The sequence below is a fragment of the Chamaea fasciata genome, unplaced genomic scaffold, assembly GCF_029207755.1.
Source record: "Chamaea fasciata isolate MVZ Bird 193981 ecotype frontalis unplaced genomic scaffold, bChaFas1.0.hap1 SCAF_2, whole genome shotgun sequence".
In the NCBI taxonomy this organism is placed as follows: Eukaryota; Metazoa; Chordata; class Aves; order Passeriformes; family Sylviidae; genus Chamaea; species Chamaea fasciata.
In genome coordinates this window covers 95,040,142-95,067,772 of record NW_027094087.1, presented here as the reverse complement: position 1 = coordinate 95,067,772, position 27,631 = coordinate 95,040,142, and the positions used below count along the sequence as shown (strand labels likewise).

At 37.1% G+C, this 27,631-nt stretch overlaps 1 protein-coding gene across 4 annotated transcripts; it reads left to right on the top strand.

The window, feature by feature from the left end:
• On the top strand, positions 1-23,099 carry PNPLA4 (patatin like phospholipase domain containing 4). Of its 4 annotated transcripts, none has more exons than XM_066176791.1 (9): positions 1-228; positions 1,130-1,433; positions 2,139-2,265; positions 7,785-7,936; positions 11,665-11,759; positions 11,928-12,063; positions 15,221-15,286; positions 20,216-20,368; positions 22,253-23,099. In XM_066176791.1, exons 2-9 carry the CDS (start codon positions 1,275-1,277, stop codon positions 22,382-22,384), a joined length of 1,020 nt encoding a protein of 339 aa, XP_066032888.1. In that variant the 5' UTR covers positions 1-228; positions 1,130-1,274; the 3' UTR covers positions 22,385-23,099. The 4 variants fall into 4 exon arrangements, with proteins under 4 accessions (XP_066032888.1, XP_066032887.1, XP_066032891.1 ...); XM_066176790.1 differs by having other exon boundaries at positions 7,752-7,936; XM_066176794.1 differs by lacking the exons at positions 1-228; positions 1,130-1,433 and having other exon boundaries at positions 2,148-2,265; positions 7,785-7,841.
• The last annotated feature ends 4,532 nt before the right edge of the window (positions 23,100-27,631 follow it).

Here is a 27,631-nt window from a genome sequence, read left to right as displayed (position 1 = left end):
CCCGCCGCGATCTCCCCGTCCGGACCGCGATCGGGCGCTGCCGGCGCTGCCGCGGGGGCCGCTGCCGGGCGGGCGGGCGGGGCCGAGGCGGGCACAGCGCCGCCGCTGCTTCGCGGAGGCCGCGTTAGCCCCCCGGGAGGCCTGCCGGGAGGCAGCGGGCTGTCGGGACGGGGTTGAAGTGACTGACCTCTGAAGGGCCGTGTCCCGCGTAGGAATCGCCCGCTTGCTGTAAGTGTCCAAGCTTAGAAGGCGCAGTGGCTGCACTTTGGCTTGGGGTGCCCCGCGGTTGTCACTTCACGTTCTGTGTTTGCTAGCTTTAAAAAACTTGTCTCGCCGTCTCGGCTGTTCTGCTTGTTTGTTTTGATTGGTTGTTGAACAAAAGTGGAAGTAGGAAAAAATGCAGTTGCACCATAGGCCTGATCTTAAGGCGCACGAGATGAAACAGAAAACCTTTAACTCACTCGGTTGGTCGGGATCAAGTTGGGAGTCGGCGGTGTTCCGCCGAGACCTCGCCGGCACTGGGTCACAGTGGGGGTTGTTGGCAGTGGTCGTCAGGCAGGAACCGGCTTTTCCTCTGAACCAACACAATTCCATACATTATTCTTTATGCTCAAGGCGTAAACCAGGCTTACACTGAGTGTGTGAGTAACCCCTCTGCTATCTCAGTAACAGAGAAGATAACGAGGCTTGCCTGTTACCAGCCAGCATGCTGGAGTGTCTCATGCTGGGATCTTGACCTCGGCACTTTTAGTGAACACGTTGTTTGGAATTGCTGAATCACTGCATCCACTATCTTCAGCTGAGGTAGAAGGAGCAGTGTATTCACGCTGTTAATCTTAAGGAACAGTTTGTTCGTTTGGGGTTCTCCGTTATTAACGAGTTTAGTTCTTCCTGGCTGTGAAATGAACAATTGACTTTATAGTCAGTGGTGAACAACACGGTACCAGACGGGGGCAGGTGAGAGGGAGAGAGGAGCTACTGAACAAAAATGTTTCATTGTCAGGTGAATCAGCTGTTAATGCCTCGGTGTTTTCGGGTTGGATGAGTGTGAGGATGGCCTTGTTACAATACCAGGGCCTTGATGTGAATCTTTCAACTACTTCTCTTTTTCGTGATGTCTTTTAAACAGGTTATGCTTAAAGTTTCTGCCGTGTGCATTTATGGTGTCCAAGCTCACCTGTTGATGCTTCCTTTATAACTTCATGGTAAAACAGCTTCTGCGAGTATCAATTTGATTACCACATCATCTGGATCCAGAGATCACTTCTACTAAAATGTGGACTGCCAAAAAGCTTTGTAGTGCTCAAATACTGTTGCTCCAGATGAAAGAAGGTCGACTGTGTAGTTGCACGTTTCCCAAAACTCAGCAGCTCTGGATTGGAATTCCAAACTATTGCACTATCAGCATGCCACACAACAGCATTAAGTTCCAGGTAAGGATTTTTGTGATTATCTAAAGATACAAGTGATGTGCATAAATACAGAGATAATTTATTTTAGACTCTACAGAGCTAAGCTTTTGATTTTGCAGCATTAATTATGAAATTAAGATGCCTTCAGTTTATCAAGGTAAAGGGGCAGGCAGCAGTAAGTGCTGGAATACTTGTGTTTCAGAGTGAATTTTTGTGTTCTTCTGATAGCTCTAAGTTGGGGAGAAACATTAATTTTCTTCAAACTGTACTTCAGACAGTAGAGTAGGATAACTGATAGGCTGATTAGAGTGACACTCATAAAGTGAAGAATAGGACCTGAATTCTCTGAATAATTACTTACAGATGCAATGTTGTGCAACAGAGGGTAGGGAGGAAATGGATTGATAAGGGAGGATAAAAATAGAAGAGTTTGATTATAAAAAGATCTGTATATATAAATAAAAATAGTGGTAAATGACACAAAATAAGGCTCATTTAGGACACTGGCATATCCAAATGGCAGTGTTTTTCAATATCTAGTTAAATTCATCTTTAAAATATAAATTGCTGCAGGCATGAGTTGTGTAACATTGATGTTTGAACTTGTTTTGTAGTGGCTAAGCAATTGCATAATTCGTGTAGATGACTTAACAATTATTGTCAAATAATGTCATATTGCTGTTGTTTTTCTTTTTAATAGTAATATGTCTGACTCTCTGATTGTAGGTTTCTAAGGTAAATGATAAACAATCGGTAGTTGATAGAAGAATGGCTACTAGTGCAGAGGGAACCAAAATAGCTGTTGGAAAAAGTCCCAGTGGAGTGTATGATGAGAGACAACATTCATTACAAGGTATTGAACCTTTTGCCACCCTCTTCTGGAGAAGTCAGCCTTCCCTGCCCTCTGTTGACATCTTAAAGATCAAGGTCTAGAATCTTCTTTTGAAAATTTGGTATCATGTGATGTATTTCTTTATTTTAATTTTAAGGGGGTTATATGCAAATGTTATAGTTTGCAAAGACTCAAAATTTTCTTAAGGTTCTTAATGGCTGGTTAGATTATGTTATTATTTTTTCCTTCAACTTCATCAGACTCTTATATTCACTGAAGGCTGTGAATTGTTATGGAAGTGCACTTTTTTTTTTCCTGTTAGAAATGTGAAAAAACAAACATTTCTGTGTCAGTGGGGTTTTTGATTATGGTAAATTAGTAGTTACCCTTATGACCTTTTCTTTAGCAGTGCTGCCAAGCTAAACCGTTTTTTTTTTCTGCGACTTTGCTTGTTTTGTCACTCTTTGCTAATAACTTATTCTCAGATGTGCTGTTAGGTATCATACATTTTAGCTTCTGTGCTTCAGGGTGCTTGGTCATTTGCATTCTATGCATATTTAGATTTTGTTTGTAAAGGTGTTTGTACTCAGTTGCTTTGGGCATTTTCAGCTTTTGTTTACAAGTGGAATGACAGGGAGGTAGTTAAGACAGGTTAAGACACTGGGATGGTACAATGTTTCTGTAATTACATTGCTCAGGAAACAGCCCTATGAGAAACTGTTGTGCTATTTCATGTGCATGATAATCAGGAAGGCAGTACCTGTCCTCAGAAAGCTGTGTGGTACTGTATCATAATTTTTCTGTACTGTCTTATCTCCTTACCCACCTTCTCTTGAAGGTTTGCATTATAAAATGGATGAGATACTGGTGAGTAAACAGAAATGCCCCCATCCTTCAGTCGATTTTTAATCACCAATGGGTTGGTTTTTTTCTGGTTTTTTTTTTCCCTCTTAAAGGGAACTCTTATGTTTATGTTTATTCCTGAGTGTCTCCTGCATTATCTGCAAAATAATGAAACTGAACCGCCCCAGTGTTCTTCTTGTACATATCTTTTCTTATGCTTCTGTTTTTTCTTTTGTAGACAATGGAAGCATTTCTATCCCCTTGGCCACTTGAAATCCTTATATTTTGAATTTTTCCAATCATGTAAGATGGCAACATTTTTTGAAAAGCACTGGCAGAAGTGTTTGCTCTGTCCTGTTTATATCTTATCCCTACGTTACGTGCACTGTCCGGCTGAAATGTACCTGTGCATCTTCAAGGTTCATTGAAATGCTTTCTTAAGATATGTCAATATGACAACTTTGTGTTAATAGTTATTAATATCCTTAATAGTCACAATTTATGTTAAACTGTCTAAGAATATTTTCGCTGAAGTCTTGTGAAACAGGTGTTTCATACTATTTCTGAGATAGCAAGATTTCTGCTTTCTCCTCTGGCAGCTGAGGGAGGTGGTTTGTGTCCACATGTGACTATGCCTTATTTCTGTTACTCTGTAAGATCCTGTCGGGGAATAGTCATAATGTATCCTTAAATGACTTTCTCTCACTTTCCTCTTTGGAATTTTTATAATCATACTATTCTTTTTTGTTCAAAAAGGCAGTGATCTACCAGGTCATCAAAGCAAAAGGCAATTTTGAATCATACTTCTTCTGAAATACAGCATTATAACTTGCAAATCGAGTGATGCCGTGACATATATGCAAGAATTCTTTTAAAAGTGTCCTTCTGATTTTATAAGACATTCATCTAACAATGCTTTCTTATCTTTTCCTCTTACTTGAAGGTTTGTTTGCAAGGTAAAACAACATTGCTTAACTGTATCTATGAAGGAATAGTTCCTTATAGAACCGTGACTTATTTATTTGTTTCATCTTTGTCATTTGCATCCTTTGTAGGTTAAGTGCTTTTTTTACGGATTTGTTGAAGAGGCCTCAGTTCCACCCACTTTCCTGTAGGTGGATGCATAGCACTGATTGAGAACATTAATGTTCTTTTTCTTCTCTGTAATGCTGAGTATTTGCAATACTCTGCTGATTTTAATATTCTGAACAAATGAAAGAAGTCCTGATTATTTCATCCAGCAACAGACAAATGTTGGGTGTCACTCAGGAGCTAAACATTTCAAGATTTTCAAGTTAACAACCAGGTAAAGCTCTGAGCGACCAAATTTGATCTCATAGCTGACCCTGTTTTAAACCTAAGAAGGCTGGGCAAGAAGTCACTTGAATGATTCTATGATTCAGTGATTTTTCTTTCTCATTCTTTACCCACTTAGAGGGTTGACAGATGTATGTGCATACCCCATTTCTCAGTCATGCAGTTAGATGTAACCAGTAGATCTGTAATTTGAGCGTAAATGTCATCTGCCAATTAACATTTGTACTGGGGAATTTTAAATTTTTTTGTGTATATGACAAATACTTAATATATACCTGGGAACTGGTCCTAGTTAATAGAAGTGTAGTGTCTGGGTAACACAGCTATGCTTCTTGCCACCCTTAATTTGAGGTTCTCTTGGGGAATCTGTAAAACAGTGTTGTATTGCATGCCATACAAATCCAGTGGATCAAGTACTTCTGTTCACTAAAAGTAAAAAAAATTACCTTATTTTTACATTGTATTAATTAATCTTTTTGGATTTGATATTAGCCTACTCTTCACAGAGTGTGAGACTAGCAGCATTCTTGAACAGTATCTCTTGACTTGAAATCTTAGTGCTGTTTTTTCTTCTTGTGTGCTCTTCTCTCACTGAATCATTTTGTCAGTCAGGTAACTGATATGAATACTCATTCAATAATCTCTCTTTCTGTCTCTTGGGTAGAGAAATGAAAGAGGCAGAAAAGTGTGGGATCTAAGTGTTAAGAAATTACCACACAGGAAGGAGTGAATGCCATGTATCCAGATGCTCAAAAGAGAACAGTGGTTACTCCCAGTAGCTGATCATTAGACAGGACTAAAGCTTGTCTAAGAAACTACGATTTGATCATGAAAGTGTGTAAGAGGAGGTATGCATATCTGACTTTAGTCAGATATTTTGAGTAGTTTTTGGTCTGAGATTCTAATAGTTTCCTCAGTTCACATGATCTCCTTTTCTGTTCTTGCTCTAGTGAAAATGTACCAGCCACTTCTTTATACAATGAAGTGTGATTTTTCTTTTTAAAAAAACCTTTTAATCTGAAGGGTTTTTTTACTGAAACCATGCTTTAGATACTTCTTGTGGTTCTCATCTCTTTTTTTTTGTTTGTTTGTTTTTTTAATTTGTGAACATTTGATTATTTTCTAGCAGAGAGAATTACTTTTTGGAGCATGAGCCTTGTGGAAGGTTTAAATGTGTGTGTACGTGTACATGAGCATCCATGTACTTATTTTGATTTACATAAGCTTATTATCTTACACTGGTGTTTCTTAGTTACATTTCATAGGTCCCTTAGTTGTAATTCTTTGTGTCTGTGAACTTCTACTTTGCATACTTTTTGACCAATCACCTATGTAAACATAATCTTCATTTCATATAGAGCTTCACATTAGTAGTGTCTTGATCTTGAGATCTGTTTTGCATAGAAATGGGAGTTGATTCTGCCATTCCTATGTAAGAATGCAGTTGCTTTAACCAGCTTCACCTTTTTGTCAAAGTGGCCTGTGATACAAATGCGTCTTTGCTCCTGATTTTTAGAAGGTATGGAGACAGCTGCAGCAGCTTGTTAAACTCCCAGGAGTTTAACTGTCTCGAAAGGAAGCACATTGTGACTTCATACTTCAAAGACTGTTTTAGTTTTCTTCTAGTTCATTAAAAAAAAATCAAAGTAGTTTGTTGTTTTCCAGCAACATCTTGAGTAACCTTTTTTTGCCTTCTATTTAGTACACTGACTTTTCTTTAAATTAAAAAAAATCTTTCTTTCAAAAATGGTAAATCAATTTATCACTTGCTTCATTTTAAATGCCTTTTCTCTCCTACTGTCACAGCAAAAGCCAACCTCTAGTACTTTCTGTGACTACAAATGTGTTGGATTTGTTACAGGTATTCCTATTTACACGTGGTTTTGGAAGCCTTTCCAGCACAGTTGATAAATTAAGTGTTTTAGCGGACTTGACTGGTGCACCAAATATTCCCTGGCATGATGAGATGCTCTCTTTCTCAGAAAAATAACAAACCTGGTCAGATCATTAGGTCTGATTTGAATCATGCTATGGGGTAAAACAGTTGAGTTTATCATATCTTCTTATCTACTGGTTTTGAAAGCTCAGAGACGAAGAGGTATCTTTAACAAAAGTGTGGTGCTGTATATGTTTGCCTCTCTTCATCGGGACTGATATAACAGTTTCTGTCTTTTATTCCCATTCATATTAAGATGTACCCAAGTATAGTAGGGGGTTATTTTTAATTCAATACTGAGATAATGTGTACAGTATCTCTTACATCTGTAAAAGACAACCTGTGGAATACCTTGTTTTCATGATGCAGATATTTGCAGAAACAAAAGAGCTAATAAATTGTACAGCATTCTATTTTGTTTCTTTAATTAACTGTCCCTAATAATCTGAACTTATGCTTCCCATTTTTGGGTGTTTTTTGTTAATTTCAAATTTCTATCCTAGACACCTTTGGAATGTGTGTGTGTATTTTCTTACATTTAGTGTTTTGAATTTTACTTTTGTTTTTTTTTATTCCTTCTTTTTTTAAAAGTTTCAACAGTATGTTTTGTGTTTTTCTTTTTTAAACTAATAATTACTTTAGATTTTTTTCTATTAATAATTCTTCTAAGCAAATGAGTTCCAAAGATGACAGAAAAAAATCCTCGCTTAGAGAATTGTAACGGATTCAAGACTCTGCTTGCGTAATGGGGAGTATGATCATGGAATCACAGAATGCTCTGGGCTGTGAGGCACCTTAAAGATCATCTCGTTCCAACTCGCCTGCCATCGGCAGGGACACTCCCCACTAGGCTGGGTTACTCAGAGCTCCATCCAGGCTGGCCATGAACACTGCCAGAGATGGGGTGTATCCACAGTATCTCTGGGCAACCTGTTCAGTGCCTCACCACCCTCACAGTAAAGATTTTTTTTTCCCTAATACCCAATCTTAACTTTCTCTCAGTTTGAATCCCTTTTCCCAGTCCTGTCACTACTTGATGAGACAGTAACCAGCAGTTTTAAAATTAATTTGATTTTTTGATAAAAGTGGCTAACAATGTTCTTCAAAGGTATTCTTTAGTCACTTTTGTGTAGTAACTCTTCAAGAAGTCATGAAAATATGTAGTTACTTTGTATATAAAGGTATATATTTTTGATTTATTTGAAAAGGAATTTGTACTAAGGATTTGAGTTGTTTTAAGTTTTGGAGATCCTAAACTAACTGCTGATTGTTTGATATATTTCGTAATCAAAAGCTTTTACGGTTCTCAAATAACTTGCGTTTTTTGTATAGTCAAGAGTATGTTATGTTAAAAGAATAAATGTATATTGCCAGACAACTTTTTTCTGACTGTAGCACACTATTTCCACAGCCCAGATGAAGCACATCAACCTGTCTTTTGCAGCTTGTGGCTTTTTGGGCATTTACCACTTGGGGGCAGCAGCTGCTTTTCACAGGCATGGTAAGAAGTTACTGAGAGATGTGAAAGCTTTTGCGGGAGCTTCTGCGGGATCTCTGGCTGCCGCTGTCTTGTTAGCAGTGCCAGAAAATATAGAGGTAAATTAATAAACTCGTAGGTATAGGCCATGATAATTTTCGAAGGATTTTTTTTAATATAATCATCTTCCATTAAGTTTATTAAAGTGTTTTGTCTCTTGTTTATTTCTTCTTGTTACTTACCAGGAACAGAACCTTGTATCATGTTTTCATTAACCGCATTTGTGACTCATGAGCAAAAATGTTAATGATAAAAATATTTCATATGAACCTTATATTTTAAGCTCTGTAAAATCTTATGTGTGTGAACCTTTATTTGCAGGCAACAGGTATTCTTAAATATACCAAAATGTATATTTACTTAATGATGGTACATTACAAAGTGTATCATTGTTCTGTTGGCTAGAGATAGGCTTTGTTAAGCAAGTGCATAACACCACCCTTTTAACCTTTTCTGAAAGGAGATGAACATGGTAGATAGAGAGTGTCTTCATAAACAGCTCCCACCTGCTCAGATCTTTTTCGTGCTCCCTGTGCTCCATTGAACAGCATTAAGGGCTTTTGCATCTCTTTTAGACTCAGTGCAGCCCATGCCTTAAGAGCACCCAGTAGGATTAACCCTCACAGCATTCTGTTCTGATGTGTCTGGGTTGTTTCTTCTCCAGAGATGCCACTCCTTTCTCACCTTGGATATGATGTCATGCAGAGAAACCAAGGTTATATTCAGTGATTAGATTACAATGTTACAGATTCCGTGGGGAGCATTAGAGGAGTTTTGGTATCTATTTGCCGGTTTTACCCTTAGGTTAAGGCTGTTTTGCCCTCCTGAACTGTCTGCAGTGACTGCACCTTAATAAATGTAGAGCAGCAGGCATTGCCAAAATGTTAGTATTTCTTTAGCATTTTTAATTATTGTGGGGAAAACAGGCTGTTAGATTTTTGGTCTAAGTTACACTTATGTTTCATTCCAAGTGAACATTTGATAACTTTCTCTAGGCCTCGCTTATTTCACTTAATTTGATTCAAATAATAGTCCCAACCAAACCCCACTTTGCCACTGGTTTTTCTGTTTGTTTGTTGGTTGTTTCTGCTGGGATATGAACTCAGCTTGCAGCATTAACTATACTTCTGTCACTTTCAGCAGTGGTTTTTTGCTTGGCTTCTTTCCCCTACCCCACTCCCCTGCAAGCATTCTTTATATGACTTGGTATTAGGCAAGTTCCACTCTGTTGTGGAGAGAACCTCATTGTATTCTGTGCAGGCATTACTCCCCTTCTGTCACCTCTGACTGGTAGTTCAGTTTCAAGTTTGCCTGGTATAATGTGTACCTCTGACTTTAATTTCCTCTGTGGTGAGCATGGCAGCCCTTTGTTAGCCCAAGGAATTTTTTCTGCTTATTGCAGACCCTGGGTATGAGCCCTTGTTCTCAGCCTGATCCAACTTACAAAGATCTTTCTAAGTAAAAATACTAGAACAGTTTTTAGTTTTTGTTTGTGGAAACTAAGTCTATATTACATTGAGGCTGTTGTATTTTTCCTTGAAAATTTGTCATATTATTGCAAACTAAAGAAAGCTTCATGAACTTTCTAGTTCTTTCATTTTTGTGTATTTTTTACTTATTCTTTTATATTGTTTAAATGGAAAATGAAATGAAATGAATGAAATTAACTTTTCATATCAGGAAAATCATATCATTATCTTTACTACATTTCTAGCTTGAAATATCTTATATTCACAAATGTAGCTTCTAATCAGTTAATTTTTTTTTTCTCTTTTCCTCCCTTCTCTCCAGAGATGGCAATGTTAAATAAGCCATAATTTGGACTTTCTGCATCTCCTAGTCTCAAAACTGTAATGCAACCTGTCCTTATCTTGGAGAGAATGTAACATTGAAGATTTATTGTTTTGATTGCTGCTGTTCTAAGACAGTTTCCAAATGTTTCTCTGTCATTTATTGGATTTTTGTCAGTGTTTGTAAAAGTGTGGGACCTGAGAATTCTAAGTGGGATTATTTATTTATGTATGAATAACTATTTATTTTAAAATTACCTTGGTTATGTTTGATGCCAAGTTTGCTTAACTCAATACAATCAGTTACAATTTCTAAACGCGGCCTCAGTTATTATTTAAAATGTAGAAGTATTGTTTAAAGCTTCTAGCACTGAGATTCTAAAACAATTCATAGCTGGAAGAAGTTATCCCTTTAGAGAGCAGAAATTGAGAGTCTAGGTGCAGTCCATTCTTAGCACTTGTAATATGGAAAGTAGTTCTCTGTCATTTCCCTAGTTTGGTACTCTTAGCTCCCCACAGCTCTATTTAAACATCTTAGATACAAAGATAGTAGTTCTGAGGTGCTTCTGTGTAGGGTTTTGTGGATTTCTTCTGCATTTATAGAGATGAGTGTCTGAATGTGCCTTATGTATTTTAATTGGCTTCGAGCTGGCAATGGCAAGTGTCTCGTAGGGTAAAGGTGCAAATCTAGCCAATGTGAGGCTAAGCAGCACAAATAATTGTTTCTTTAAGAGGTATGAACCTTTTGGTGAACTTTTTGATACTTGTATTCAAAGGCCATATAGAGAAAGTGCATGTAAGAACTACATTTCTGTCTTTCACTTAGATGAGTGCTTTGTCATGCAAGTGATGTGAGGGAGTTTAACTCCTTCACTTAACTGGCTCTGATCTCATGTTAATCCTCACCCCACCTCCTTCCTTGTTTTCCTTTCAATAGATTCTGTATCCTGCTCCTCAGTGGGATACATTCATACATTCTCCTTTTTTTTTCCTTTCCTTTCCTTAGTCACTCAATCATTTATTTTGTTACTAGCAACATTTCTTTGTGCACCTAATAATCCAGGAATCCCAAACTATCTTTTATTCGTGTGGTTATATAGGTGAATGTGGGTGAATTTATGAAGTACCAATTTCAGAAGGTTGAATTTAGTTTTTTTCTGAAGTCCCTAAAATCATTAGAAAAGCCTGCATGAAAGGATAAAAAAAGGATTACAGATATTGAATAGTGAGTCTTAAGCACTCAGGGTCATAATTCATTGTTTCAACATGTTATGGCTGAAAAATAAAATTATACCAATTCCTTTACTGTTCCTTTGGAGTTCTTATGACTCACACTTCAAGCTGTTTTTCTGTAGTCATTAATGCTGGGCATTTCAGCTTGCGTAAAAGGTTCTCGGTGCAGGAATCTGTTGCCTGGCTTCCTGCAGTTTATTTTCTTCCTGTGTCATCAATCTTAGTTTTCCATTCATGAAATACTTCCATAGTATTTTATTAATTAAATATGTGTATTTGCTAGTAGCTTGTTTTTTGCATTAGTGAGAGGAAATTGTTGTAATTTTTTTTTTATTTCTTGTAGGCATCTTAAGGTACTTGTGTCTGGTTTAAGGTCTAAAGTAGATCTTAAAATAAAAGGTGGCTTTAGATTTTGAACTAAATGGTTGTTCTTGTAATGGCATGATCTAGGGAACTGATTATTTAGCAGTGGTAGTATATAGAAAAATAGCTTTTAACTTTATTTGGTTGTTGAAGTGATATCCTCAGAGTTGGTTTTTTTTTTTCATTAGGGATTTTCTTTCCTTACGAATTAATCCTTAGAAAAGGATCAACATTTTGTTTTGCATGTCCTGTTACAAACCAAGCACATAGGGGAAAATCCGTCAGTTTGATCTAATAACTCTTTTATTAAAACTTTAGCCTCCAGTATATTTTAGGTACTGCAGATGAACATGCTTCCCATGCCTTCAACATCCTTAATGGTTAATGCTTTTCATTTCCAGAAATGTAAGGACTTTGCCTATGGATTTGCAGAGGAAGTCAGAAGATTGAACTTTGGTGCTGTAACGCCTGGTTATGATTTTATGAAAACACTTAGGTACCTATCTTACTGCTTCTGTAAGATAATTTCTGGGTTAGAAAGCTCTCCAAATGCAAATGGAGAGGGTGCATATTTCTTCTGTGCTGTGGGGTGCTCGCCCCAAATGCATTTGTAAGGTTTTTAGATAATACCGGTGAGTAATGCTGAGCATTTTCTTTCCTCTAGGGAGGGCATAGAGTCTATTCTTCCTTCTGATGTTCATGAGATGGCTGAGAACCGGCTCTATGTGTCGGTCACGAACTCAAAGAGTGGGGAAAATCACTTGGTTTCAAATTTTGCCTCCAGGGAGGACCTCATTAAGGTAATCATGTTGAATATGGCAGTTATAAATAGAAGCGCTGGAGATTCTTCAAGTCTTAACAGTATATTATTAACTGTACGGTAAAATCACTGGTTTATTCAGGTAACCACTTCTACTCCCAGTGATGCTACAACCATAATATAAACAATGTTTAAAGCAGAATTTGATCCTACAGCTTCACAAATTTTGCTAAAATTTTTTTGGTGTTTGTGTGTGTTTCCTTCATTGGTTATTCAAGTTCTACCTTGTAGGCAAACTGTTTCTAAAAGTAACAGGTAACTTAATTGTTACAGTATTTGAGAACACAGTAGAGAATCTCAAAATGTTGCAAGTATATCTTTCACTGCTCTTCTCTTCATTAGAATGCCACATTTTAAATTTGGATCAGGACTGTATGCATAAGGTAATAAGAGATGGTACGAGCAATTCATATGCATGTGAAGCAGATGTTCTTTATAGAAATTGCTTGTATCTTAGTGGAAGACATAATAAGATATTGCAGAATAAAAGAGGAAATAGAATAAGAAGGAATTCCTTCTTTCTCTATCCTTGTGGATACTTAGAGCTAATAAGAGTTTCTTTATAGTTATCTCTTTTAAAAAAATGACACTTGTTAACAAAACCTCAAAGTGTGCATTGGGAGTTTGTCTTTAAAGTATATATTTTAAAAATTTTGACCCTATTATATTCTACATGGACAGTCCTCAAACTTTACAGGACTTCATCATGTAAATATAATTATGTGGAAAGTTTATCTCAAGTTATGCACTGTTATCTCTAACTGTAGTATGCAATGGTAACAAGCATTGAGATTTTTATTCTTTATGTGTTTATGCAGCAAAATCTTCTAACCTGGAGACAGTTAGAAGCATCAGGGTGACCTTGGAAATACGTGTATTTTACTAGTATTTCAATAGTTTTTTTTACTGATTTAGCCATTTCTGTTCTATTCTTTTCTTCTCTATGGTAGCGGTAGGGTAGGTTGGAATAATAGTAATAAAATTACACATAACTGCTCACTGGAGTACATTCATATTGTTCGATCTTTCAGTCCAGCTCCTAATACCTGTTTTTGTGCCAGCCTTCAGCTCTGCCTGTATCATGAGTACAGCTGTCTGAATACTGGTGTCTGCCACAGGAGCAGGGAAGGTAGAGCTTCTTAGGTTATTTTATTGTATCATGCCTAGGCATGACATACATCCTAGGCCTGGATAAAGGTACTGCTGGGCAGATTGTTTTCTAAACAGCAGAACATCTGTACCCCCTGCCAGAAGTCTTTCATCTTCCTATGGATTTGGTTTCAATGCTTAAGAAACAAATCTTATTTGTTTTTCATAATGGCTAAATCCAGAGTTTTTCATAATGGCTAAACTGAATATGTGTTGCTACAATGCTAAGCTTTTTTCTTTTTCACTGTTCCCTGTGGACTTGGAAAGGCAGGTAATAATCTCCCACTTTAGAAATAGTCTTCCTACATGTGAAGACAATCATCTTGTATCAGCATTCCTAGACTTACAGTTCTTAAACTGGAGGTGAGGGGGAAAAGAGGCATGATTTGTGTATTTGTGAGGGAGCAAGGCACAGAACACTGGTAATACTTAGTTTGGGAAAGTATGGCAGTGCCTGAAAGTCCACACTGGTCTGTTAGTGGTAGGAAATACTGAAAGTGTTTGTTCTTCAAACTTGTCCTGCCTCTTCTCACTCAGGAAATCTAAGTGACTTTATAAGAAGAGCAACTGCTTTCTTCAGTCTTCTTGAAAAGAGCTCAAACTTTGCAGGGGTCACCTGGTTTTGACTCCATTCACTAAATCTTTTTTCCACATTTCTCTTAGCTTAGAAGGGTCGAAGTCAATGAGATGGAGTTGAGGAAGAGAAGAGAAAAAAGTGCTGGGCTAGAGAAGAAGCCGATGTTGGGAACTTGGGAATTTTGTCTTAGGCTTTTGTGAGCAATAGGCCTGTTTGGTAGAGGAATAGCTGCAGTTTCACGTTAGAAAACTGAGAGAGCCTTTTTGTCTGAGTTCAGACAAAGCTCTACATCACTAGGAAGAAAAATAGGCAGGAAAGCAGTTCTCAAAGTGGAATTGAAGACTTCATATACATGTATAGTCTTAATTAAAACTTGTTAGGGGAGCAGAGGGGCTTTATACTGAAATAGCTTAAATTTTGTAAAAGTAAATGTAATTCCAGCCAAAACAGCTCAGGCATTTTCTTTCATAATCTCTATCGATTGTGGGTTTTTTTCTGCACCTGTTCATCTTTCACACAGTGTACACACCAGTTTGTGACCTGCTTCTGTTCCCTAGATTGGTTGTCCATGCCACCACATGACCGCATGCATATTCTCCCTGTTTAGCTGTATGAAAAATTCTGACACTTTGTCCATGCATTTACCTCTTCTCCTGGAAATGCTGTGTACTAACTGCATATATATATATGTGTGTATATATATATGGGTGGATACAGAGGTATACAGATACCCACACTATCTCAGGTATTGCTATGAATGGATAGAAAGGTATATGTGTGTGCACAGTTGTACATGACAGGAGAGGTGTCCTGGTCTAAAAAAAAATTAAACTAAAAATTGATAACAGCTATCGACATCAAGGCTATAGAAGCCTTACAGTAGGGGAAATAATAGTTTGTTAATACTTGAATGTATAAATGCAAACAATGGTCAAAGTATACATATGTGAATTTCTAGGATGTTCATGGTATTTTTGAAACTTTGAAAATCTGATTTATTAGAAAAGTAAACACTATATTAATATGCTAACAGAATGACTTGGTCAGTTTCTGCTTTGACAATGTACTGCTTTTTTCATCATATGCATATTTCATTTCTTGAAAACCATAGGTTTGTTTCACATTGTGCAAAACTAAGTTCATACTCTTAAATCATTTTAATCATTGAGTTAATTTTTGATATTTTGTTTTGAGAGTTGTCACTGTCAAGTCATAAAAACCCAAACCCTATTGAATAATTTTAATCACATTTTGACATACCACAACAGGAAGACATTCTGAGATGACAGTAGATTTATGTAAAACTAATATATTGACTGGTAAATATATGTGAAAATATGTATTGGCTCTAAGTTACTTGGTTGCCATTTTTGATTATTTTTCTCTATTCTTTTTGCTTTCTTCTCTCTAGGTCCTGCTAGCAAGTAGTTTTATACCAGTGTATGCAGGAATTAAGCCAGTAGAATTTAAAGGACAGGTAATTTTTCATTTGCTACAAACTTTTCTTTTTATATGTTCTTCGTTTATGGTGTAACTATTTCATCTTAAGGGAAAACAACTTCAATACTATATTTTGTATTTCTTATATGAAAACCTTTTTACAGTTGTCCTTACTCATCTAGCTCCTACAACTTTTTTTCTTTCTCACATAAATATATTAACACTTTAGGAATTATTTTAAAATCATGAAAATGGCTATTTCTTCCTTATGAGAAATACATGATTTTTCAGTTCCCCATTCATACAAATTAGGTCTCTTTTTAACCCTCACAGCCCCCCCTGCCAAAAAGCCCCACAAAACTTTATGTATTTGCTGCTAGCTAGGTAGTCATTATATCAGAAAGCTTGTCAGCTTTAGAATTATAGATACAGCAATACATATCAGCTGAAATATTGGAAGGGTTTAAATCAGCTTGAGGTAAATGGAGGCTGCTTGCAGCTTTCCAGGGTCTGGAATTTTTTTGATTGAGTCTGTATGTTGCTTGTGCAATTTCAAAGGGAATATATGGCTATTTTAGGTTCATTCTACCATTAGTTAAAGAGAAGAAAATATCATTGTTAAATTTCTTGTGGTATTCTTTCAATTAAGAAATTGAAAAGTTGGCTCAGACCATTGTCCAAAAGTTACTTAAAACCCATTTTACTGGATGAACAGTTCTATTATGATTTGCATAGATATTGTATTGTATTAATGAAGCTTTTTTAGATTTTTTTTTAGCTTTGCAGTATTTTATCACAGCCTTTTTTCTAGGGGACAGTTCTCATTCCTGAGTATTTTTTGCATTCAAAAGTTAAATCAATGAAAGTTTAATGGAAATTGGTTCTTCTATTACTTGAAAGCTTCTTGTCATTCCCAAAGCTTCTTGCTGTTCTGCTTTAGTGAGATTCAACAAAGGCAGTTTCTGGGATGATGTTGCTTTCATTTATTGTTACTTGTTGGAATAATTAGTTCTCTATGTCTGCCCTGACTTTTCTCAGACTCTATAAAACAGTGCATTTGCGGACTGGGGAGTTTTTTTGGGGGGTGTTTTTTGAGAAAGCTGTTGCCTGTAAATGATTCTGACTTGCATTCTTTAGCCCCAGATGTTTAGGTCTGGGTAAGAGCTCTCACTTGCAGTAGCATTTCTTTGGTTTGGAGTAGTGGGTGATAAGGATGTGTGGGTGTCTAGCAGGGGCCCCCAAGCACACACTGTAGGGCTGGATATGTGGCATGTACTGTCACGGCCCAGACATGTGAGCACCAACCCAGTCAGGTGGGTTGGATATGGATTTGGCTCTGCAAGGTCATCTATCATAGAGCATCATATTCCAAGTTTCCTGAAAGCTTCATGTAACAGACCAGCTTCTGTCTGTCTGCATTTACCCTGGTTTCAGGCGGTAAATTCCTTAGGCCGGTGCTCCATGGCAGCATGGAATCAAGATTACTTCCTGCTAGCTGCTTGAGTTTACTGGCCTTATCTGTACTTTAGAAGAGTTGATCTGTATTTTCTCTGGGCTACATGTGTCACCTGCACACACATCACCAGGTCTCCAAAGACTTTTTCTAAAATATATTTCATGGTGTTACTTGTGCTATGTTACCAGCTACCATTGTGCAGGTAAGTAAGGGAGTATGGTGCACTTGTGCTGAATTAGTCAAACATGTTGCTAGCCTGCCCATATGCCTACAGAGACTGAACCCTGGGGTAAACATTGCACTTCAGTTTTATTTTTAGGAAGAGTCTTTTTTGGGAAGCATTTGGCTTCACAGGGGATGAGCTAGTTTGCCTGTAAATATACATGCCTGCAGGCTAGACTCTTGGAATGAATAAACTAAATTTCATGTTAGTATGGACAGAACATTAGTCTGCTCATAGTACGTTTTCAGATTAATGAGCCAGAAAATAATCTGATAGAGAGGGAGTCTAAGATGACATATGAGAATTTATAGTCTGTTAGTGGCCTTAACCTGGTAGGACTAGTTTATTGCCAGGGTTGAGGATTTCAGGTATCCTGGAACTAAGCTTCCAGTAACATTAGTGCAGACTTGCTCCGTGGGAAATTATCTTTCTCTGACTTGGTTTGGTGTCCTTTGGGTCTCTTGACAAGGTTAATTTTCAAGGCAGATAAAGATCTGCAGATAATGGAGTTGGCTGTGTCTGCTGATGCGTTTGTAGTTGGTGTGACTGTAGTTCTCATGGAATAGCTTTGTAAAAACCATCTGCTGGTAAATGGGTAGGTTCTGTTAGGTCAAGCCTTAGGTCATTGTCTGCTTTGGTTTTCATTGCAAGTTATTGCAAAGCTTTCTCTGTTTTTGCATTGTTCTAGAGTATTAGTGAAATTCGTTCAGAAGCTACCAGGAATTTGTCTCATCAGCTAAGAAGCATTTTTCAAGATACGATTGGTGCAATTAAGAGAGGCTGATGCTTCACTTGTCTTTTTGCAGAAAGTAAATGTCTTATAAATGTTTCACAACTAGGAAATGTGAGCTAAAATATTTTTGAGTGAAAAGCAGTTTCTCTCAAATCTCAAAAGAAAGTTACAGAATCTACAGGAAATAGTACTAAATTGACAGCATTGCCCATGCCTTAGTAAATGTTTTGGTTTTCAGGTAAGTATTGAAGTTACATAAGGAGGGAAGGGGGAAAAGAAATAATCATAATTTTTTTAAATGTGGGAACTTTTAAGTTTTAAAAGTACTAAGTTATACCTGTGAAAAACATCGATAATGTAATTTGTTATGGTGTCTTTGACATGGCTTACACACAGATTCCATTACACTTTTCACTGTAGGAAATGCAACAAAAACACACTTAGTACTCCAAGGAACACTGGATTATAAATCAATAATTAATTACTATTTACAGACAGATACAAAAAAGCCTTGGTGCTAGAAATGTTCTGGTATGTTGCAGCTTTACTTACAGCAAAGCTGTAGTGGGAGTTTGAGAAATATGAAAGATAGCTGTAAATGATTCTGGAATTTTGGTTTTTTCCCTCTCTTTCTAAGGTGAAATGATCTCACTCCTCATTGAGAAATTTGAGAAATTTGATGTTTGTGCAGAGTGAAGGAATTCAATGGTATATTGTAGGTACTGACATCAGCTAATGTCAAGGGTCAAGTGCTATAGCATATAATGAAATAACAGGATGAAAAGGGCCATAGAAACTACTAAATGTTAATATTTGTAGCTTAGATTTTGAGATCAAGAGCGTAAAACTGATCTGAGAGAGTGAAGAAAAGAGTGGTGTGAGGGAACTGTGCATGCAGACAAACACACCACTGGATAGATACCACCACTACCCTCTTGCTATGTATCCATGTATTAAAGAGTAACAGTGTATCACCAGATATAGGAGTTCGCAGGGGAAGTCAAATGTGACACTGGGAGAAGTCTGTATAAAATTAAAATAAGATTTGCTGTAAGTGAGAGTAAAGGACACAGCTCAGAGGGATCTATGCAAGTGATGGACCTCTGGGAATCTCAGGAGCTTCTGAAGAACAAACATTGTAACTGGAGTTAATGCTTCCTTAAGTACTTACAATAAAAGCTAGTGTCTTGCCAACAGCCAATAATTTATTTCTTGTGAGAGGGGTTTTTTTGTTTTGGGTTTTTTGGTTTCTTTGTGGTTGATGTTTGTTTTTCAAACTTCTGTGACTAAGTTCCTGTGGTGTTTTCAGGAATTGTGATGCAAAGGTGGCATTATTTTCCATTTATGATGGTCACAGAGAGCATCACTTACATCAGGAAAGCAGTCTTTTGCTTGATTGGTGCTGAAGAGTACTAGTATAATTTGCAATTTCTTTTTAGTGGTCTGTGTTAATGTAATTTGAGGATGATATCCTGGAGCTGAAACTTTTACAAAACACTGAGGTGAATCTTATAATCCCTTATAGCATTTCAGCTTGCCTGGCTTTGCATGTCTGCAGTAGTCTACATCTTACATAGTTAATGTTTGTTTCCTTTATAATTAGTGAAGACAAAAGCAGTTTTTCAGCACAATTAAAATGAGATATAAACACCTACTTTAGGAGAACGCGAATCATGTGCTAGAAGTGTTTTCTCTCCCTTGATGATAAAGGAAGTGTAGAATTACCAATTGACTTTAGATGTGTAAAGTTCACTGAGAAGCATCTGGTCCACAAACCTCATGTGTGATGTCAGCAAATCCATCTAGCCAGCAGACTGGTGTTGAATTTTGGGCTATGCCTTTAAGCACAGAAAGAACTAGGAAGGTATAAACACATTAACAAGAGATATCACAGCTGTCCTGTCTACACTGGAATGGAATTTGGGCCCTAGATCTCATTCTTCACTATACTCAACTCTTGCAGCAGACTTAGGTCTGCTCCGTCTTATGTCATAGTTGTTCAGGTCCTTCCCATGTTTATCCTTCCAGCTACTGCTGTCTTGTGTAGTGTATGTAAGATGAAATGAGGCTCTGGAAGAAAAATCACAGAAGAGGAGAGGAGTCATGTATGGTTTAGCTTCTGCAGTCAGAGTACCTGTACATACAGATTGTACAGCTTCTATTGTCATCAAAATAATGTTCTAGAGGAGTTTGCATTATATGATACTGTTTATGTGTGGTACTAACAGTCTTGTCTTTTCGTGTATGTGTTGAGAAGAATTTCCTTATGGGGTATTTTATTTTTTTAATTAACTAAAAAGTCTTATAAGTAGCTTGATAAATACTTTACATGCAATTTTATGCATTATGTCAAGTGCTTATTGATTCAAGTCTCTGTGTGTAGATTGTCAGTTCCTCGATACTTGACACATGCTGAAGCTTATTCGTTGTATTCTTAGAGGGGAACTTGTAAGTTTTCTTGAGAGTGGAGGAGGCAGGGTCAGCAAAGGTAAAGTGTTGCATTATGATCATACTGTACTGGTGTTACTTTGAAAATATTTCTGTTTTCCCATAGAAGTGGGTTGATGGTGGCCTTACCAATGGCCTTCCTATCTTGCCTGTTGGAAGAACTGTGACGATTTCCCCTTTCAGCGGTCGATTAGATATTTGCCCACAAGATAAAGGGCGTGTGGACCTGTATGTTAAATTGGCAAAACAAGATATGATGGTAAGATGCTTCTTTATTAACTTGAAAACACTAAGAAGCACTTCTGCAGTTATATTCATATTTAGGTGCCTATTTTGTGCTTATATATCAACTCACGTAAAGTTCTCGTAGTTCCTGTTTTGCAAATGGAGGTTAAACCTTTTCTTAAACACAAGGAAAGGAGAATGTAGAGTAAAGAATAAAGTTTGAAAACATTGATCTAGTACAAAATTGAGCAAATTATTGCAGGCTGTTCAGTGTAAGTAATACTAGGTTTGGTTTATGTATCATCTGTCTTTGACTAGGCAAAATGTTTGTAGAAAAAAAATAAAGTGGAATACCTCAGAATAGGGCAGCTGCAGAAAATTTCTTCATGCTTACTGAAATCAGTTGCTCTAACTGAATTTAAAATGCAAGTTTAAGTTGTGCATTTTGAAATGTCATATACCATGACTTGTCACTGCATTGCACAAGAGACCTTGTGAACATTTGTGACTACAGTGCTTTTCCAGAAGTCTTCTTAGAAGTTGCAGAAACATTCCTGTATATTGAAATATGAGACTGATTTTTATTATCTCCTTTTCATTGTTGACATCTCTGTCTTTGCAACCTTTGTCTCACAAACTTTAACCACAGTTTTGCTTTCTTCAACATGCTGAAAGAAAATACTGAATAGTGATACACTTAATGGTCAAGAATATTCCATTAGAGAGAAAGGTTAACAATAATAAGTACTTTTTAAAATTTACTTTCTAGGCAGCTTTTAATTTTTTTTTTTTAATTTTACTAAAATTAGTGTTATGTAATGCCTTTCTCAGTGGGACCAATTTTTGAATCTTTGTAATGTTTCACATAGAGATATTAAGCATGATAGTACTTGGTGAAGATCATAATGTACAAGATTACTGATTTCATATATCTTGGAAGTATATGCATTCATTATATATCTCTTGATTCTGTTTTGTTTCTAGAGGATGAAAAATGAGCTGGTGATTAGTTTAGTTTAGAGCCAGAAAACTAATTGCATGGTTACCTTGCTTCTGGGGTCATGAGCAGACTTGTGCAAAATCCCAGGCAACATCTTAAATTATTTGAATTGAGCACCTCTGCTTTTAGGGGTGGAAAAATGATCACAAAGAATAATTTCATTTCAGCAATGTTGTAATCTGCGTAAATTGAAGAGTAATATGTCTTCATTTATCTATATTGGGAGGTGAATATTTTTCTGTCCCTCCATCTCCTAGTGTCAGAATTTGAATAATTGCTTACTTCAAATAATGAAGATGATTTTGATATTGTTTTGCAAAATTGTTTATAATAATGTGGCTAAGTATTAATTATATACAGAAACTGTTGTGAACATTATTAAATATAATTATATTTTTAGTCTGTTGTAAACAATTTAATAAAGTCTGTATAACTCGAAAATCTTTTGACATGGTCAGAGTGACCACTTAAGATGCTGAGTAGTTCTTAATTTGTTGGTAGTACAAGCTGCATTTATACTTACATGTTAAACATTGCCTGGGAATGTTCCCAAGAATGTGGTTGTTTGCACTAGTAAGTTGTCAAAATATTTCCTTGCGCAAGTTTAACATGTGCCAGCTACCACTCTGCGAGACAGTTTCAGGAGTGTTTCCAAAGCTCGTGTTTCAGAAACTTAGGACAGTTTTACAGGCAGACAGCCTGTCTTGGATGCTGTGAATTTACCTCTGTGTATGTGGGCTATTTGTGCCAGTTTGTCCTGGCACTCAACAGTGACCCTGGATGTGGTTAATTCCTGGTGCTGATGCAGCCGTGCTGGTCTTTTCATTTTACATATGCTTCATGAAACAGATGACAGAACGGTCACATCTAGATAAGTTGCGTTAATAAACTAATTTACCGCTTCTTGCTCTGTTGCAGCTGTCTCTGGCCAACCTAGTAAGACTTAATCAAGCTTTGTTCCCACCAGACCAGGAGAAAATGGAATCGTTGTACCAAAATGGCTTTGATGACGCTGTACGCTTTCTATTGAAAGAAAACTGGTTTGAGTAGATGGCTCATAGAAAATTAGCAAAACATGATGGCTGTCAAAACACAGCTACAGGCGTTCTAGAGAATCTCAGGGATTGCTGCCCCAGTTCCTCTTCATAAAAATAAAAATCTCAATGGATTTGCATCTGCTTCTGCTGAGAAAGTATCAGTTGCACTCCATGGAGCTGTATAAACATGTCAGAATGGGAGCTGGACATGCCTGGGGGGTATCTTGTTTTGAGGAGGTTCCACTTACATTCATTTTGCTTCAACTGGGGACTTGAGTGTGGGATTTGTAAAAAACTTGTGTTGTCATAATTACAGAAATTTGGAAAAGTCATTTTCAGCGTTATTTGAGAGGAGAAATTGATGTTATATCATGAAAAATTGCAATCTATATTATTCACTTAACAGAATTCTGCATATTAGTTCTGCATATTAATTGGATGCTTTCAGTATTACTCATTTCAAATATAACTTGCACTGTTCTGAAAGACTTGAAAATTAAATACTAGCCACAAGAACATAAAACATTTGCACTCTTATGTATTTTTTCACATTAAAAGTGCTTTTATTGTGAAAATTAAATGTTTCCTTTTAAAATTTTTAATACTACTGATATTTTTAGCAGAAATGTGATATAAAAATAACTTGTAAAGAACGGTGTAAAAATTGTTTTATTTATTATGTTTTCTTTCTCTGCCAAAATTAAATAAATATATTTTCTTGAAACTTTTGTCAAGAGTTTGTTTACAAGGGTCTTGGAATGCTGTAATGATCTGATTATCTACTGTCAGTCTACTGGAGAGGAGTTGATGAGAGTCAGTGGATAATGAACTCAGATTCACACATCTTTTTACTTTACCATTCACATTGCATTGACTACCTTAAGCTCAGGATTTCCAGTCTCAATGCCCAAATGCTAAAATCTGCAACTCTTTATGTAAATAAGAGTGTTTGGTTTATAAGTATGGGGCTTAAGTTGATTTATAAATAAGTAAAAAAAAACCAAAAACAAACAAACAAACAAAAAACAACCAAAAAGGCCAAAATCAGAGGTTGAATCAAGCATGTATGAAATTTTAGAATTCCTAAAAACAACTGAAATACCTGAGACTAAGAAAAAAAAATCTTTTTTAACTGTTTGAAAGCCTCTTCAGCAAGTAACCACCAGATTTATATTAATATGTAGATTGCATCACGTTAGAAATCATGTGCAGGGAATTAATAATTAATTGTTATTGATGATGAAAGAAATAAAAAAAATTATGTGAAGCAGCTTACATTCATTTTAGAACAGCATTTGTTTCTCAATGGTTGAGGTTCTGTTCACAGTGATAGTGATATACAGGATAGTGTGTGTGACTTTCCAATCTTAGGATAGCATTTTTGCATGTAAAACTTAAGAAGTTACCTTGTAACCTGTGTGCCACCCACTTGCATTCTTATTTGTACAGAGGATGGCTTCCAACATGAATTGCAGTAGTAGATAATGCTATTAAAAGAATTTGCTTCTTTCATGCTGATTTGCTGTGGTCAAAGTCTGATTCAATGGTAGTAACTGTCCTGGAATTCTGGTGAAATCTTGAAACGGCTCTTTTACACTCAGAGAAACTGAGAAATCTGACAAGATCAGGGCCTCTTAGATTTTGTTTTTGATTTACAATAGTTTTCTTCTTCAGGGAGTGAATATTATCCTTTTTGAATGGAGGAAGTTCAGGGGGTTTTTACCACTTCACCTGTGCCTTGGTTTGGGAGGACAGGTATCTGCCAGGTAATTAAAAAAACAAAAAACAAACAACTGCAGTTTCCTTTGGGATGGAGAGTGTAAACCCCCCCCCCCCCCCCCCCTTTTTTTTTTTTCCTTTTTCAGTTATAAATTACAATCAGAGGCTCTTAGGCAAAGATTTGGGAAATAGGAATAGCAGTTCTTTGCTAGTATGTATTACAAAGCAAACAAACACAAAGAAAACCCCACCAAACAACTACAGCATTAATAACAAATGACAACAGTACCAAGAACCTTGAGGGCTTTGTTTCACAAAACCTAGGGCAGTTTGGTTTCAGTGTCCCTGCAGGGTCCTCAGAGCACCAAGCTGAAACAGTGGAAGAGTCCTGGGCTGGTAGCTGGGATGGCAGGGTGTCCCGGCAGGCAGGGGCAGGATGTCCCGGCAGCGCAGGGGGTGCAGGGTCACACTCTAGCAAGAGGAGCAGCGCCGAAGAAGCCGGAGGCGAGGCAGTGCCTGGCCCAGCTCCCGCGGGTGGCAGGGAAAACTCAGGATTCAGGCCGACCCGGTGATAGTAGATTTCCCAGGACTGGATCCCTTTGGCCACAGTGAAACTCTTCCAGCCAGCAACAGCCGTTCTCCTTCTCCCTCCCGAACTCCGAAAAAAGAAGAGCCCGCAGCTGCCTCAAGCTCTGTTTTTTACCTGCATCTCCCCCTTCCACCTTTGTCCACCTCTTTGTTTCGGTTAAGTACTCTCAAGTATCCAACACTTGGTCTCCTTGGTAACTTATGGGGAAAAAAATTCTTTAGAGACAGAAGGAACAAACCTAACCCCCAACAGCCTTCAGTTGATATGGATCTTTACTAGCTAATTGCCCTGAGTAATAGCTGGAATTTTCTGTTAGACTGTCATAAATCAGATGTGCTTAAAAAGGATTGTTGCCACCTTACTTTTCTCACTATTTTCTCACTTTTCTCAAAAGCCCAAGAGTCCTCTTTGCCAGGTCCTAAATATGTGGAGTTGAAAATCAGTTAGCGATCTCTTTGTCAAAATAAACCCCAATGAAATAACTTGATTTTTTATTTCAAGAACACTTCAGATTCCATTGCTTCTCTTCTTTTAGATGTGTTTTAGGTGTAGTGCTTGAGTGGCTGAAGGCAAAACCTACACTCAACAGAATTTTGTCTTCTGATGGACTTGCTATGCAAATTGGCTGCATAAGTATTTTTAAAAAATGTTACTAAAACCTTAAAAAGTGGAAGGGGAAGAAACTTGCAAAAATTCATACTTGCTTTGTACCATGATGCTGTTGATAAGTGTTGCAATGAAGATGATTGCAAACAGTACTTATAATTTAAATAGAAGGTTCCATTTTTGCTAAAACGTTAGTAGTTCTGATGTCTGTGTTGTCTGGGAAACCACTGTTTTGTTTGGTTTTTTGATTCAGATTTCATCATGTCTTTTGAAAATCCTCAGTACAAACAGTCAAATCTAGAAGATGAGACAGGCTAAACTTATATTTTCTCATGAGAATGAAAATATCTTTTATTACAAACACATGTTCATGTCTGTGCTGATATTTCTTCAGATTATGCTAAAGTACTTTTTTGTGTTTATATATTTGGAAATATGTTTAAACAGGACATACAAATCCTAAGAAACTATTTGATTCTTGGATTTCATAATTTTCCATATTTCAGAAATGCAATGATTCTATGTTTCCTGAACCTCTGTTTTCCTAAAAGACTCTGGACTCTGAACTCTGCTCTGACCTTGAAAACTTTGGTCACCTTTGTTAATGTGTAGAGATTGGAAATGAAGATCACCATAAATATACAACAGTAACATGGTTAGTTAATAAAAATAGTAATTAGCTGGGAGTGCTAGGCTAAGCAGTAATGCTCATCATCCAGATGTAGGTACATCCATGAATATGTGATGCCAGGACAGATATTTCTTCAAGAGCAGTTCTTCATATGCATATCAATACCCTTTTGTTTCTCCCATCTCACTCTTCTTATGAGCATTAATTTCAATCTCTTTTTCCATTTTCTTCCATTTCTCTAGGGGAGACTATATGGCATGCATGCTATTATTATATATATTTTTTCTGGGGTCCAATGAAGTGTTTTCTGGTCAATTTTCCACAGAATGCATCTTGAAATCTGTAATTACTGTTAAAGTCTAGCTAAGGGTATGTTAAATAATCCTTAATACTACATGAAGTAATTGGAAGTTACTGTTTCAATTACTATTTTCCTTAAGCTTGTCTGCATGTTTCCTATCAGAGAATGTGTTTAAGTGATTTGAAGTTAAACTTGAGTCGTACTAAAATTATCAGGAATTCTGTCTCCAGTCCCTGGAGTGCTGAGACTCCATTGTTCAGATACTGGGTCATGAACTTGAGGTTCTTGTTTTAAGTCATTTGTATCTGAAGGAACACTCATGGTCCAGAGGGATCTGGGCAGGCTGCAGAATTGGTCTGAGAGTATCTCTCAGGTTTGTCAAAGAAATGGGCAAGTTCCTGCATCTGCTTTGCACAGATGTACCCCTGAGGGAGTACTGAGGGACACCAAAAAGACCATGAGCCAGCAATATGCTTTTATGGCAAAGGCATCCCACAGCATCCTGCCCTGCCCTGGGCAGAGCATTGCCAGCAGTTAAGGGATGAGTGTTCTTCCTGTGTACTCATAAGATTCTGGACCAGATCTGAAATGTATTCTCCAGTTCTGGGTTCCCCAGGGTAGGAATGTTACGGATTTTCTGGAGTGAGTCATCTGCAAGCCCATGAAGATGATTAAGGGCTAGAGAGCCTGGGAGAGCATTGACTGTGTGTCCTGGAGAAGGATTGGGGGAATCATCAATTTGTGTAAATATCTGTGGATGACAGAGCCAGGCTCTGTTCAGTGGTGCCCAGGGACAGGATCAGAGGCAATAGGCACAATATGAAACACAAGAGGGTCCATCAGAATATCAGGAGTCTCCTTCCTCAGAAGCCATCTGGACAAGTCTTGACCAACCTTTTCTATCTTGAGTAGGGGTGTTGGAATATGTGATCTTCAGAGGTCCCCTCTAACCAGTGGTTCTGTCATTCCATGACTTACTGCAGTCCATTTATATTTCATATAAATATTAATGTTCTTAACACTACAAGTTTTTTTTTAAAAAGCATAAATAAAAGAAAAGGATATTTCACACATCTAATATTAAGAATTTGTGTTCTAAATTCATTCTGAATTCAGTCCTGATATTTCATTTTGTGTTGGCTTCGAACACATTCCATGATGTTGGTGACTGGAACATAACAAATAACATCTTTGCTGTTGGTGTTTGATGATAGAGCACATTACAATCACATTACAAATCAGTACTTGCTGAATTTTTAACCTTTCAGACTGGAAATTTATGTCCAACTTCTTTCAAAGCAACTTTCAGCTGTTTCTGAGAAGCATGTGAAAAACTGTAGAAATCACACTGACCTTCATTTGAAGGGCTTTGATTTGATCAGAAGTGGAGGCAGTATTACTGAGCGGAAAGAAA